Raw genomic sequence first — 13,230 nt, 5'->3', positions numbered from 1 at the left:
GCCCTATTTTGCATGGCCCTTTATCACTTTATCTAATAGAATATGAAAGCATTGAGAAATACACTAAATATACATAATATATCACTAAATGTTGCTTAGAGAGTGAAACCAATGACACTTTAATACAGTACAAGTATATGAATAAATTCCTACTGTACAATTTGTGCACACTGTGTTCCTCTGTACAATTTACTATTCTATTTTACAGAGTGGTTCTCCATATACTACAGCATTACCATTCACAGCAATGGCTCTCACAACCACAGCAAAAATCTAACAAATTAACAATTTCCTCTTTTGTAGCAAAGCTCCTGATCTGTCCCAGATAGGCAGCTAAGAACACATTGCACCCCCTCTGGAGCAGGTTGCTGGGTCATACGATTTTGCTTGTTTTGCAGTCTTACTTGCTCTGCTCCGAGACCTCTGTACCAGGTCCAGACACAAACATATACATAGATATTAAATCCGTGCTGAAGACTCATGCAATCTGGTGTAGAGTCCCCAAAACAATTGAATAGAAGGAAGTCCTCGTCACTGACTTTTTCCCTCTGTGAAGGCTCATTTCCTTCCTAAAGTTAGCTTCACTTATCTAAGTTGTTGGACAGAAGCATGGAGTGACTGCTAGGTGGAAAATGGATGCATTTTTACATGGTCTGCTGGTGATCTGCTTGTCCTACGGGATCACAGGTAAGTGAAGGCTCCAGATGGGGATACACGTGCAGAAGGGGAGGTTTGATCAAGGAACATGTATATAGAAATGATTCATCTACAGTTAATTAGATGTATCTCATAATCTGACACTGTACACTATGTGTCAAAGGAACAACTCCTGAAGACGCAATAATACAATCTGTGGTATAATAAAATTGTACCATTTTATTCCTGCACTCAGGTTGCTAGTTGGTTAGGCCTTGTGAACCAAGAGGTAACACAATCTTTCTTTGCAAGAACCAAACAGTAAATAATATTTTTCATTTTCTGGAACCATGGTTGATTCATTTTACAAAAAATATGGTAGAATAATATATTTGAAATGCAAGCAACATTCAGGCGTTGAAATAATATAGTATAATGGATTCATTTGTTCTAACATTCACCTGTGGTTGGGAATCGTGACTTGACCGGTTCCCTTTCAGTGCTTCACTATTTTGCATTATTACTTTCAACAATGCCTTCATCCATAGTGCACCTTTATTGCACTTTGTAAGAGCCACATATATGTTCAGATAATACGTTAGGGTTTTAGTTAGGTATCTGTCAGTAGGAAAAGAGCTGACCTACAAACAACATATTCAATGGGTTCTAAATTAATTTAGAACAAATCAGATGTCATCAGGAAATCAGGACATGTGTATGAAAGCTAAACCTGGGACAAATGTCCTTGTATAATCTGATCTCTATCAGATATTTTACAGCAAGAGCTACAGGTAGATTTGCTGATTTTTATGTACTGTTTTCCATTTGGAAGAAGTAAAATAAGGCTGATTACAGATGGACAGTAATGCTGTAAAATCCACTGGCCTTCATTCCCAATGGGATCCTCTTGGCTTTGTAGGCCAAGAAAATGCAGGTCTGTATTTTGTTTGTGTATACCATGTGTAGTGTTATTCTTATTTATTTGGGCCTACATTAAAACACTCAAATATTTTTTTATTTTGGTATTATTTATTTTAAGGCCATTTTAGAAACAATTTGATTGATAAGCAATTCAATAGTTCAATTTAGTAAACTAATTTTTCATGTCTGCCCAAACAGTTAACCACGTATCGAGACTTGTCTATCATAGTTCTTGTTATCACGCTTTACCAGGAATCCTACCCGTGAAATAGAACAATAAAAGTCCTTTCTTGAGACAATGAGAAATTGTCAAACCTGGAGATTAATAGTTTCTGGTGTTTATTGTCTCATGACCATGGGATTCAGAAAGTATAATAAATGATTTAATATAAAAAATCCATTGAAATATTCTACTTACATTCCTTTTGTAGATGAATTTTCATTTGTGATATAACGTTATCTACAAAAACTGTGTCAGTGCAAAAAAAGGTTTATAGAATAATGTAGCAGATGAACCCCTTGCTAATGAAAGACTTAAATAAAATGCCAAGAAAACATAAAATGGAAGTTAGAAATATCTCATCACAGTATTCTATACAACAGACTTGTATCTTCACATCTAGGCATAACAATGACTGAATGACTCTTTGATATCATTCATTTCATAGTAACCGAGCACCACTGGTCCTCAGAACTTTATCCATGCTGGGTAAGAAGAAGAATCATGGCAATGACAATAATAGAGCCTTCTGATTCAGAGATCTCTCATCTTGCCCAATGAAGTGTTTGCAATCAAAACAATATTCAGTCTCAAATCAATGTAGCATTGATTAAAGGTCCAGAGGTCCTTAGTACAAATTCCCTGTCATAGATATTTTGCCAAATTCACTCTGATAGTGGTCGTTCAGTATGTGTCTAACACTGGTTCAAGATCAGTGGCTTGATTCTTGACTTTGGTAGCTACTCAATTTTTTTTTTCAGTCGAAACCCTGTGTTTAGTGTCTCTGAGTTCTATGTTATTGTAGTCTACCATGGCTATTTGACTTTTACAGCAGATTTGTGGATTTAAAAACACATCACCTGTCCAGCCATGATCACCAAAGGACTGTTTTTACACTGACATTTGGGGTGCAAATGCATACAATGGGGCCTGAACCAATCTATTGACCTACACTCAACAGCCTCATATGTGCCAATAAGGCTGTTGAGTTCAGTTCAGGAGAACTGTGGCCAGCCCAGACATCATGTCTGTACTCATCATGAGTGTCAAATGTGTGAAATTCACCTTAGAAAGACTTTGAATGGAGTCGTTTCCAATGGCGGGCACAAAACAGAAGAGGGTCCCTGTGCAAGAACAGTACATGAGCCTTTTGCAGTCCAATATATCATCATAATGCACAATCCCACATGCTTTAGGGGTGGAAGTGGACTACCTTGCCTGCTGGGCCTCTGTGTGCCTGCACAGGTAGCACCAATGGTATATCTGCCCCAGGTCTTTTCTTTCAAAGGTAAAAATAAAATGAGCATATACCCTGCTGTAAGTAAGTAATTAATAATAGTGCATATAAATAATATATATAAAAAAAGCGTAAAAGACATTCTACCATGACAAGGGATACCCCAATTGGAATGGTCCGTCCTCTATTATTAAAATCTCACCTTGTGTCAGAAGACCTCAATGTAGATGTGGCAGAGCAGGACCGGGATCCGACTGGTCAGATACCTGGCTACGGGAAGCTATATAAATGAAATGGCTGGCTCAAAAAAGGGGAGTCACACCACTGTTTGTACAAAATACAAAAAAAACTACAGGAAAACAAAAAAATGAGTTGGCACATAAGTTGGTGTTCACACTATGGCCATTTAACAGATAAAATGTGAGATAGAAACAAAATGAACATACTGTATACCCTGCTGTAAGTAAATAGTAGAAATGAATTAGGACTAATCAAAATCAATTGTGCACATGTAATCCCTTTAAAACTTAGCTTTTAATATAATCATTATTGTAAAACCCTGACCCAAAGCAAACCTTGGTTTAATACCATATGCAATAAAAATACCACATATTAGGTCACCTACTAAGATACTGTACTATAACCTACTATTCTCGCCTGCCTTACTGTGGAGGTTGGCACCCTAAGAGACGATTTTTTGGCGCCCCCACTCAACGCAGGCTGTCCCTCTCTTCCCTACAATGTCCCTCTGGATGTAGGTGGGAAAACAATATAGTGGAGAACAGTGGTGAAAAAATGAGATTTCACAGATATATATATGCAGACCGTAAAGAATTTTAACAGGTGCCTCCAAATGCTATATTGATGATCCAGCACACAGCTAAACACCAATCAAATATGGATATTCAGTCCAACCAATAACTGTATTTGTCCCATGTCAATGATGAACATATCAATGTCACACACACAATACCAAAGGGACCAGCCCAAAAGGATCAGAATATACCAATACAAAATATAAACTATGACTTAGCGTGTGCTGGTATTGCCCCGACGCGTTTCCCCGTTAGCACGGTTCATCAGGAGGGGATAATGTGGTCATCAGTGCCACCGGATGCCATATAGATGAATAGCATAAGCCGGCGGTAAAAATGTGCGGGCATAAATAGCTACCATTGAATCCACGCGCCGTAATAGGCCCCGCCCACACAAGGATATAGCGGAACTCCGTCCGGGTCAAGCCAGCGTTTCATAACCCAGTTTTAAATAAAATACCGATACCACCGGTCCAACATTCCTTTATATTATGATGCCATACTTAGATAAGTGCTCAGTGTTGTTATTATCATTCCTACGTTCTCCATGGCCTTGACCCGACATTTACTTCCGGGTTGCAGTGTGTCCAGGTACGCACATACTATTTACTACTGCTCATGCGCATTCCTGATTTTAATGACACGCATCCATCACACAGCTTGCGTGTCATAGGGAGTTTGCGCCATGCTACTAAATGGGCGTACCTTATCACTGCCAATGTATACTCTGCTTTCTATTGCTCATGCGCACTCCTGATATATATGACACGCATCCATCACATAGCGTGCGTGTCACAGGGAGTCTGCGCCATGCTGATAGATGGGCGTACCTTTTCTCTGCCGATGTAAAATCAGCCTGATCTACCGCTGATTACTTATGTGACAGTACGTTGCTGCAGGTTGTATGAGGCAAAGGAAAAATCAAATGACTATGAACATATGCAAACAAAGAGTTAAGGATATGTTATCAGTTCCAATATGGTTAAAGATATAAATTCATATTCATGGCCACAGAAAAACTGCCTTGATAGTATTAAAACTGGGGAAATTGGACGCCTTTTAAATAAACTGTATAACTAAGAAATCTAAAATGGAAATTGTTTTTTCAAAAAAATGATTCTGAGCAGTGTAAAAGACTAGGTATATCAGAAGAGGACATGGAGGGGGTACGGACATTAACCGACCTCTTGAGGGAAAACGAGCAGGAGAGAGGAAAGGGTCCATTTACAGATCTTAAGAATAGGAGTACCAGGAGTCCGCCCATAAATGACACTACGAGTGTGGACATCTTTATGCAGTTGGTTGAGGCTGATTTATGCAAAATACCTCGCTTCAGCCAACAAGGACGCTCTAATCTCTCTATTGAAGAGACTACAGCCTTGGAAAATCTAGAAAAGAATAGGGATGTCATCATAAAGGCATCGGATAAGGGCGGTAACCTGGTACTTATGGACCAACATGTCTATTTAAAGATGTGCCATCTACTGCTAGATGAAGTGGATACCTATGAGGTTTTGGGCTGTGACCCGACTGTAAGATACAGTCTTGAACTAAGAGATATCTTGGATAGGGCAAAAGAGGCTAAATTATTATCTTTAAATGAATGGAAGTTTCTGGCACCAGATAATCCAGTCAGGCCTACTTTCTATGCCCTACCAAAAGTTCATAAGGGCCTTTCCCCCCTTAAAGGACGCCCAATTGTGTCAGGGATTGATTCAGTGACGCAAAATAGTGGGATCTACCTCGATAAGATCTTAAGACCCTTTGTTACTTCTTTGCCTTCCTATGTCCGTGACACATCACACTTATTGAATCAGTTGGAAGGTATCACGGTGGAAACCAACACTTTGCTTGTATCAATCGATGTTAAGGCTCTCTATAGCAGCATCCCGCATGCCTGCGGGATGGAGGCTATCAGTTATTATCTGCAGACGAGAGCGATTGAATGCCGTGAACACAATCTGTTTGTGGAGGAACTGCTACAGTTCTGTCTGACCCACAACTACTTTCTCTTCGATGGGAAGTACTTCCACCAGCTCAGGGGTACTGCAATGGGGAGCCCTTGTGCCCCCACGTACGCAAACATCTTCCTGGGCTGGTGGGAGGAAACCGTTATCTTTGAGGAGGGGGGAGTGTGGTGGAACCCGTACATCAGCCTCTGGGCCAGATACATTGATGACATTTTGATGTTGTGGTCTGGCCCAGAGGTTGAGCTCCAACGGTTTGTGGAGATGATTAACATTAATAGCATTGGACTTCACTTTACCCATGAGTATCATGATAGAAGTATTAATTTCCTTGACTTGAGTATTTCTAAGGAACTTAACGGTAACATCAGCACCTGTACATATCGGAAACCGACATCTACTAATAGCTTGTTAAGATGGACAAGTCATCACCCGGTCCCCCTTAAGAGGGGGATACCGAAAGGACAGTTTATGAGAATTAAAAGGAATTGTACGGATGAGGGGATGTATAGAAAACAAGCTAGAGATTTATATCAACGCTTTAGGGCAAGAGATTACCCCTGTGAGGTATTGGATGGTCCTTTTTATGAGGTTCTGAGAACCGATACAGTCCCTGTTGAGATCAAAAGATACCTCCAGTTTACAAAAGGAGGAGATGGTTAGGCTTGTTGGCACTTACGATGGGCAATCATAGAGGGTCTACCAGGTACTTAAAAAGCACTGGGGGATTCTTCTAGCAGACCCCGGACTGAGGAAGTATCTACCCCCGAAACCAAGTGTAACATACAGGAGAGGTAGATCAATAGGTGACCGCCTGGTGCATAGCCTATACCAGAGACCGTCTAAACCAGGGACGTGGTTGGACAGGAAACCGTTGGGGTTCTTTAGATGCGGTAATTGTGCCAGATGCGATGTTATGACCCAAGGGAAGACTTTTATGAGTGCTTCAAATGGCAAGGTCTTCTGTTGTGAATTTACTTTTTGGCTCCCTCTAGTGGCTACTAGTGATTTGACTCTGGGGTTGTCAGTCATTCCTTTTATGCTCACCTGGGTCGTTAGGTCAGGGGTGTTGCTATATAAGCTCCCTGGACCTTCAGTTCAATGCTTGGCAACGTTGATATCAGAGCTAATCTGTAGTGCTCTTGTCTACTGATCCTGGTTCCTGCTTGATTAAGCTAAGTCTGCTTTTTTGCTTTTTGCAATTCGTTTTTGTTTGCATTTTTTGTCCAGCTTGTATATTATCTGTATCCTGACCTTGCTGGAAGCTCTAGGGCGGCTGGTGTTCTCCCCCCGGGCCGTTAGACGGTTCGGGGGTTCTTGAATCTCCAGCGTGGATTTTTGATAGGGTTTTTGTTGACCATATAAGTTATCTTACTATATTCTGCTATTAGTAAGTGGGCCTCTCTGTGCTAAACCTAGTTCATCTCTGTGTTTGTCATTTCCTCTTACCTCACCGTTATTATTTGTGGGGGGCTTGTATCCTACTTTTGGGGTCCTTTCTCTGGAGGCAAGAGAGGTCTTTGTTTTCCTCTTCTAGGGGTAGTTAGCTCTCCGGCTGGCGCGAGACATCTAGCGACCAACGTAGGCATGTTCCCCGGCTACTTCTAGGGTTGGCGTTAGGAGTAGATATATGGTCAACCCAGTTACCACTGCCCTATGAGCTGGATTTTTGTACTTTGCAGACTTGCTGATATCTCTGAGACCCTCGCCATTGGGGTCATAACAGTCTTCTATCTGAGAGATTTTGGAAACTGCAAGTCCACTGGTGTAGTCTACAAAGCGACTTGTACCTGTCCGTTGGACTACATAGGCAAAACCCTGAGGGAGCTCAGGGTTAGGGTTGGTGAGCACCTGGGGGATATCAGGCATAAACGGGATACCCCAGTGGCTCGACATATAAACAACTGCCACGGTGGCAATCTCCGTGAGATCTCATTCAGTATGATTGAACTGGTCAAACCAAAAATCAGAGGAGGCGATCTAGATAAGATCATACTGAGGAGAGAGACGGAGTGGATATACAGAATGCAATCACTGTCCCCAAAGGGGCTCAATGAATGTCTGTCGTATACCTGTTTTATTTGAATAATACTCGTGGGATCACCTGTTTGTCTGCCTCTGCCGCACGTAGAATGATATTGAAAAATTGGAGTATTGTCCGTAACAGTCCCATATCCCGAATAATGCATGCTTGTGCATGTTCCCGATTATAGGGGTAATGATTTCTGTATTATTTTCATGAATATCAGTTATACAGTTTATTTAAAGGCGTCCAATTTCCCCAGTTTTAATACTACCAAGGCAGTTTTTTCTGTGGCCATGAATATGAATTTATATCTTTAACCATATTGGAACTGATAACATATCCTTAACTCTTTGTTTGCATATGTTCATAGTCATTTGATTTTTCCTTTGCCTCATACAACCTGCAGCAACGTACTGTCACATAAGTAATCAGCGGTAGATCAGGCTGATTTTACATCGGCAGAGAAAAGGTACGCCCATCTATCAGCACGGCACAGACTCCCTGTGACACGCACGCTATGTGATGGATGCGTGTCATATATATCAGGAGTGCGCATGAGCAATAGAAAGCAGAGTATACATTAGCAGTGATAAGGTACGCCCATTTAGTAGCATGGTGCAAACTCCCTATGACACGCAAGCTGTGTGATGGATGCGTGTCATTAAAATCAGGAATGCGCATGAGCAGTAGTAAATAGTATGTGCGTACCTGGACACACTGCAACCCGGAAGTAAATGTCGGGTCAAGGCGATGGAGAACGTAGGAATGATAATAACAACACTGAGCACTTATCTAAGTATGGCATCATAATATAAAGAAATGTTGGACCGGTGGTATCGGTATTTTATTTAAAACTGGGTTATGAAACGCTGGCTTGACCCGGACGGAGTTCCGCTATATCCTTGTGTGGGCAGGGCCTATTACGGCGCGTGGATTCAATGGTAGCTATTTATGCCCGCACATTTTTACCGCCGGCTTATGCTATTCATCTATATGGCATCCGGTGGCACTGATGTCCACATTATCCCCTCCTGATGAACCGTGCTAACGGGGAAACGCGTCGGGGCAATACCAGCACACGCTAAGTCATATTTTATATTTTGTATTGGTATATTCTGATCCTTTTGGGCTGGTCCCTTTGGTATTGTGTGTGTGACATTGATATGTTCATCATTGACATGGGACAAATACAGTTATTGGTTGGACTGAATATCCATATTTGATTGGTGTTTAGCTGTGTGCTGGATCATCAATATAGCATTTGGAGGCTCCTGTTAAAATTCTTTACTGTCTGCATATATATATCTGTGAAATCTCATTTTTTCACCACTGTTCTCCACTATATTGTTTTCCCACCTACATCCAGAGGGACATTGTAGGGAAGAGAGGGACAGCCTGCGTTGAGTGGGGCCGCCAAAAAATCGTCTCTTAGGGTGCCAACCTTCACAGTAAGGCAGGCGAGAACAGTAGGTTATAGTACAGTATCTTAATAGGTGACCTAATATGTGGTATTTTTATTGCATATGGTATTAAACCAAGGTTTGCTTTGGGTCAGGGTTTTACAATAATGATTATATTAAAAGCTAAGTTTTAAAGGGATTACATGTGCACAAGTAAGTAAATAGTAATAGTATATATAAATAACATAGGGCACTTGGCAAACACTGTTTTTAATAAAAAAAAAAAAAGGTTTGCTTTGGGTCAGGGTTTTACAATAATGATTATATTAAAAGCTAAGTTTTAAAGGGATTACATGTGCACAAGTAAGTAAATAGTAATAGTATATATAAATAACATAGGGCACTTGGCAAACACTGTTTTTAATAAAAAAAAAAAAAAAAAAGAAAAGCATAAAAGCCATCCCACCGCGACAAGGTGTGCCCCAAATCGGGACGGACAGTCTATTGGACAGATACAAAATTCTTCAGTCCCACAGATTTTCAATGTAGTGGCAGATTAGCCTCTGCTCAATGCAGATGTCTTTTGATCGCATTTGTACATTGAGAGAACCGTAATAAAATGCTAGGCCCGTTAAATGATTATACCAAATAACACAAATTTATGACATAATAAACATTAAGAAAATACAGCAGACTTTGTAATGAATAAGCTGTACACATAAAACCAGTGTTTCCCTAAGCATTCCTTACTTATCATCAAACCTTCATTACGAGTGACAGATAAAAAAGGGCAAAAAGTAAAGTGTATAGTGCTGTGTTTTGACACCAAGTAGGAGAGCACAGCCTGCAAGATAGTCAACCATCCACCCATTTTTGGTCATTTTTTAAAAAATAGACTTTTTCTAATGTCCATGAAAAAAACTGCGCCTTTCATGTGATTAAGCTGGTGATTAAATTGCTGGTCATTGTAATTATTTTACATATCACAGTTAATGCTAGCAATACTTAGTTAATATCTGTATTATGCACTAAACAAAGATATTACTTATGGAATTTATAATTCATTATGATTTCAAATTAAAAAATATGTTGACTTTCTGCTTTTTGACTACGCTGTCCAAAAAAAAACAAAGAAAAATTCAGGTTAGCAACCCATTTAGTCAATATACAATATAGTGCATTATACAATATAGAGTAGGCCTATGGGGAGTGCATTATACTATATTGAGGGCTATCTGGTACATTATACTATATTGAGGACTATCTGGTGCATTGTACTATATTGAGGACTATCTGGTGCATTATAATATATTGAGGACGATCTGGTGCATTATACTATATGGAGGCTATCTAGAGGGGCATCATACAGTGTGGGGATTACAGAACTGATGGTCGCAACCCCATTTATAAGGCAGGAAATCCCACTTATTAAACCTGACAGGGCACACCTGTGAAGTGAAAACCATTCCCGGTGACTACCTCTTGAAGCTCATCAAGAGAATGCCAAGAGTGTGCAAAGCAGTCATCAAAGGAAAAGGTGGCTACTTTGAAGAACCTAGAATATAAGACATAATTTCAGTTGTTTCACACTTTTTTGTTAAGTATATAATTCCACATGTGTTAATTCATAGTTTTGATGCCTTCAGTGTGAATGTACAATTTTCATAGTCATGAAAATACAGAAAAATCTTTAAATGAGAAGGTGTGTCCAAACTTTTGGTCTGTACTGTATGTTCTGTAGGACTGGTATCTACCACTGACCATATGGCGGTAATAGCCATGTTGGTCGTTATATAGAGATTATCTTCAGTAACATCGCTGTCATCTGGTGAGGTCCTCCACTATTAGGGCGCATCACCAAGTTTTAATCAAGTTTACCTGGTCAGGGGCCCACTCAGGAGCTTCACCCCCCCGGACCAAAACTCTAGCTACGCCACTGGTTGTCACCAATGGACCGAAAGTATCTTCAGAGTTTGGGAAGGGATGTATAAACTGGTCCTACAGCGGTGTAGGCTGAGGATGCCTTCAGCCTTGGAAATGTCAGATTTGGTTCTGTGGGTTGTAGGAGACTTCAGTTCTGGGAATAACCTATGAAAAACAATGTTGGCTCTATGATAATTTAATCCCAGTTGAAAGTCAACAAATGAACTCTGGGTAGGATGATGGATCTGTAGAGTTGTAATCCTGGAGAGAGTTATAGATTAGTCAGCTCAGGTTTTTGAAGCTATTAGCCTGGGAGGAATTTGCAACTAGTGGTATATGAGATGGTTGTCTTCCCAATAATTGTGCTGTGACCTGTTATTCCTATCCAACAGTGGTGGAATGGAGGAAGAAAAAACCCAAAGGGCTCTTTAACATAAAATCAAGGTTGAGGAGAATGTTGCTCGTCCTGAGTGAGCAAAAGGTTCAAGTGTTCCACTTTATACAGCAAATTGCAATTTTAATGTGACTAGATGGTCTGTATGAAGATAATACTTACCAGACAAGGCTAAAATATGTGAAGGACAATAACAATTGAGTCCTAGAACATATTCCATATTAGAAAAGTGTGTCCAGCTGACATGAAGTTTATTTGAGCTAATGTTGTATAACAAAGAAAAGTGGACTTTTTATACCAACAAGTTTTTCGATAGTTTTCATTAATGGGGATTCCTCGACCAATTTTCATGCTGTTGTTGTAGACATTTTTGCAAATGTCCAATAAATCTGCATGGGGTTTTCAAAAGTCCACATGCTTGGTTCAAAAACAACTTCCTTTACATGTATGGATACATCCAAACAAGTCTTTGGGCGCGAGAAAAAAACCCAGCAGAGAATCTGATTTTTACAGTTACACTGCAATTCTGTAACATAGGAAACCGTAAATGGTCCTATAAGTGATTAATATAGCTGTTGCTTTAAAAAAAACAGATTGTACACAAATGGCACATTCTGCCAGCTTCCCAAACAAGCAAAACAGCACCAGAGCATCAATTGAGCCATTACCATGCTTCACCGTATATAGGATAAAGCAGCGTCTAGTACCCGTGAAACGCGCATCAGGGCTCTTTCACCCGGTCCTTGGCCGCCCTCTACACCATTAGTAAGCTCTGCCATCCGATGTTACTAGCTGTTGCATGCGCTTGTTGGATGGTTTTCACCTGAGCTCACCTTTTGGTCTATGGCCTCTTACATCTGATTACCTGTTATATCTAGAGGGTGACTTTGGTTTATCTATAGTGTCTTGGTGTTTTGTAACTTTCATATATATTTATTACTTTTTGATATTTAATAAAGTTTATATTAGATTTTACTTTATTTCACCTGTGGTTTCTATTTCTCCTGTTGTTTCTATGACTTTTGGAGTTGGTGCTGCTTTTCACGGCGTGGGCCATGATTCATGTCGCCACCCTGGTATTTGATATGCAGCTGGGATTCCTGCAACTACTGTATAAAGGATGTATCAGTGTATGCTTTCATTTTTCCTCCTCCAGACGTACCATTGATCCATAGACCAGTTATAGTTTTGTTTCATTGCGTCACAAAACAGAACAACAAACAAAACGTCTGAGACATTTTTATATGATTTTATCTAACTTAACTTTTACTTTTGGATTAGAGGTATATGTCAGGCTTAAAGAGCTTTAGCATTTAACCCCTTCACCCCCAAGGGTGGTTTGCACGTTATGGACCGGGCCAATTTTTACAATTCTGACCACTGTCCCTTTATGAGGTTATAACTCTGGAAAGCTTCAACGGATCCTGGTGATTCTGACATTGTTTTCTCGTGACATATTGTACTTCATGATAGTGGTAAAATTTCTTTGATATTATCTGCGTTTATTTGTGAAAAAAATGGAAATTTGGCGAAAATTTTGAAAATTTCGCAATTTTCCAAATTTGAATTTTTATGCAATTAAATCACAGTGATATGTCACACAAAATACTTAATAAGTAACATTTCCCACATGTCTACTTTACATCAGCACCATTTTGGAACCAAAATTTTTTTTTGTTAGGGAGTTATAA

At 39.9% G+C, this 13,230-nt stretch overlaps 1 protein-coding gene across 1 annotated transcript in view; it reads left to right on the top strand.

Moving 5' to 3' along the window:
* The first annotated feature begins 615 nt into the window (after positions 1–615).
* PTPRB (protein tyrosine phosphatase receptor type B) overlaps positions 616–13,230 on the top strand; it is a 229,405-nt gene continuing 216,790 nt past the window's right edge. Inside the window, exon 1 of the mRNA XM_077265275.1 lies at positions 616–687. Within this exon, the coding sequence (XP_077121390.1) occupies positions 633–687 (55 nt within the window). The 5' untranslated portion in view covers positions 616–632. The remainder of the gene's footprint in view (positions 688–13,230) is intronic.

This window comes from Ranitomeya variabilis, chromosome 5 (genome assembly GCF_051348905.1).
Source record: "Ranitomeya variabilis isolate aRanVar5 chromosome 5, aRanVar5.hap1, whole genome shotgun sequence".
Taxonomy (NCBI): domain Eukaryota; kingdom Metazoa; phylum Chordata; class Amphibia; order Anura; family Dendrobatidae; genus Ranitomeya; species Ranitomeya variabilis.
Note: the sequence above shows the minus strand (reverse complement) of the source record. Positions and strands in the feature narration are given on the sequence as shown.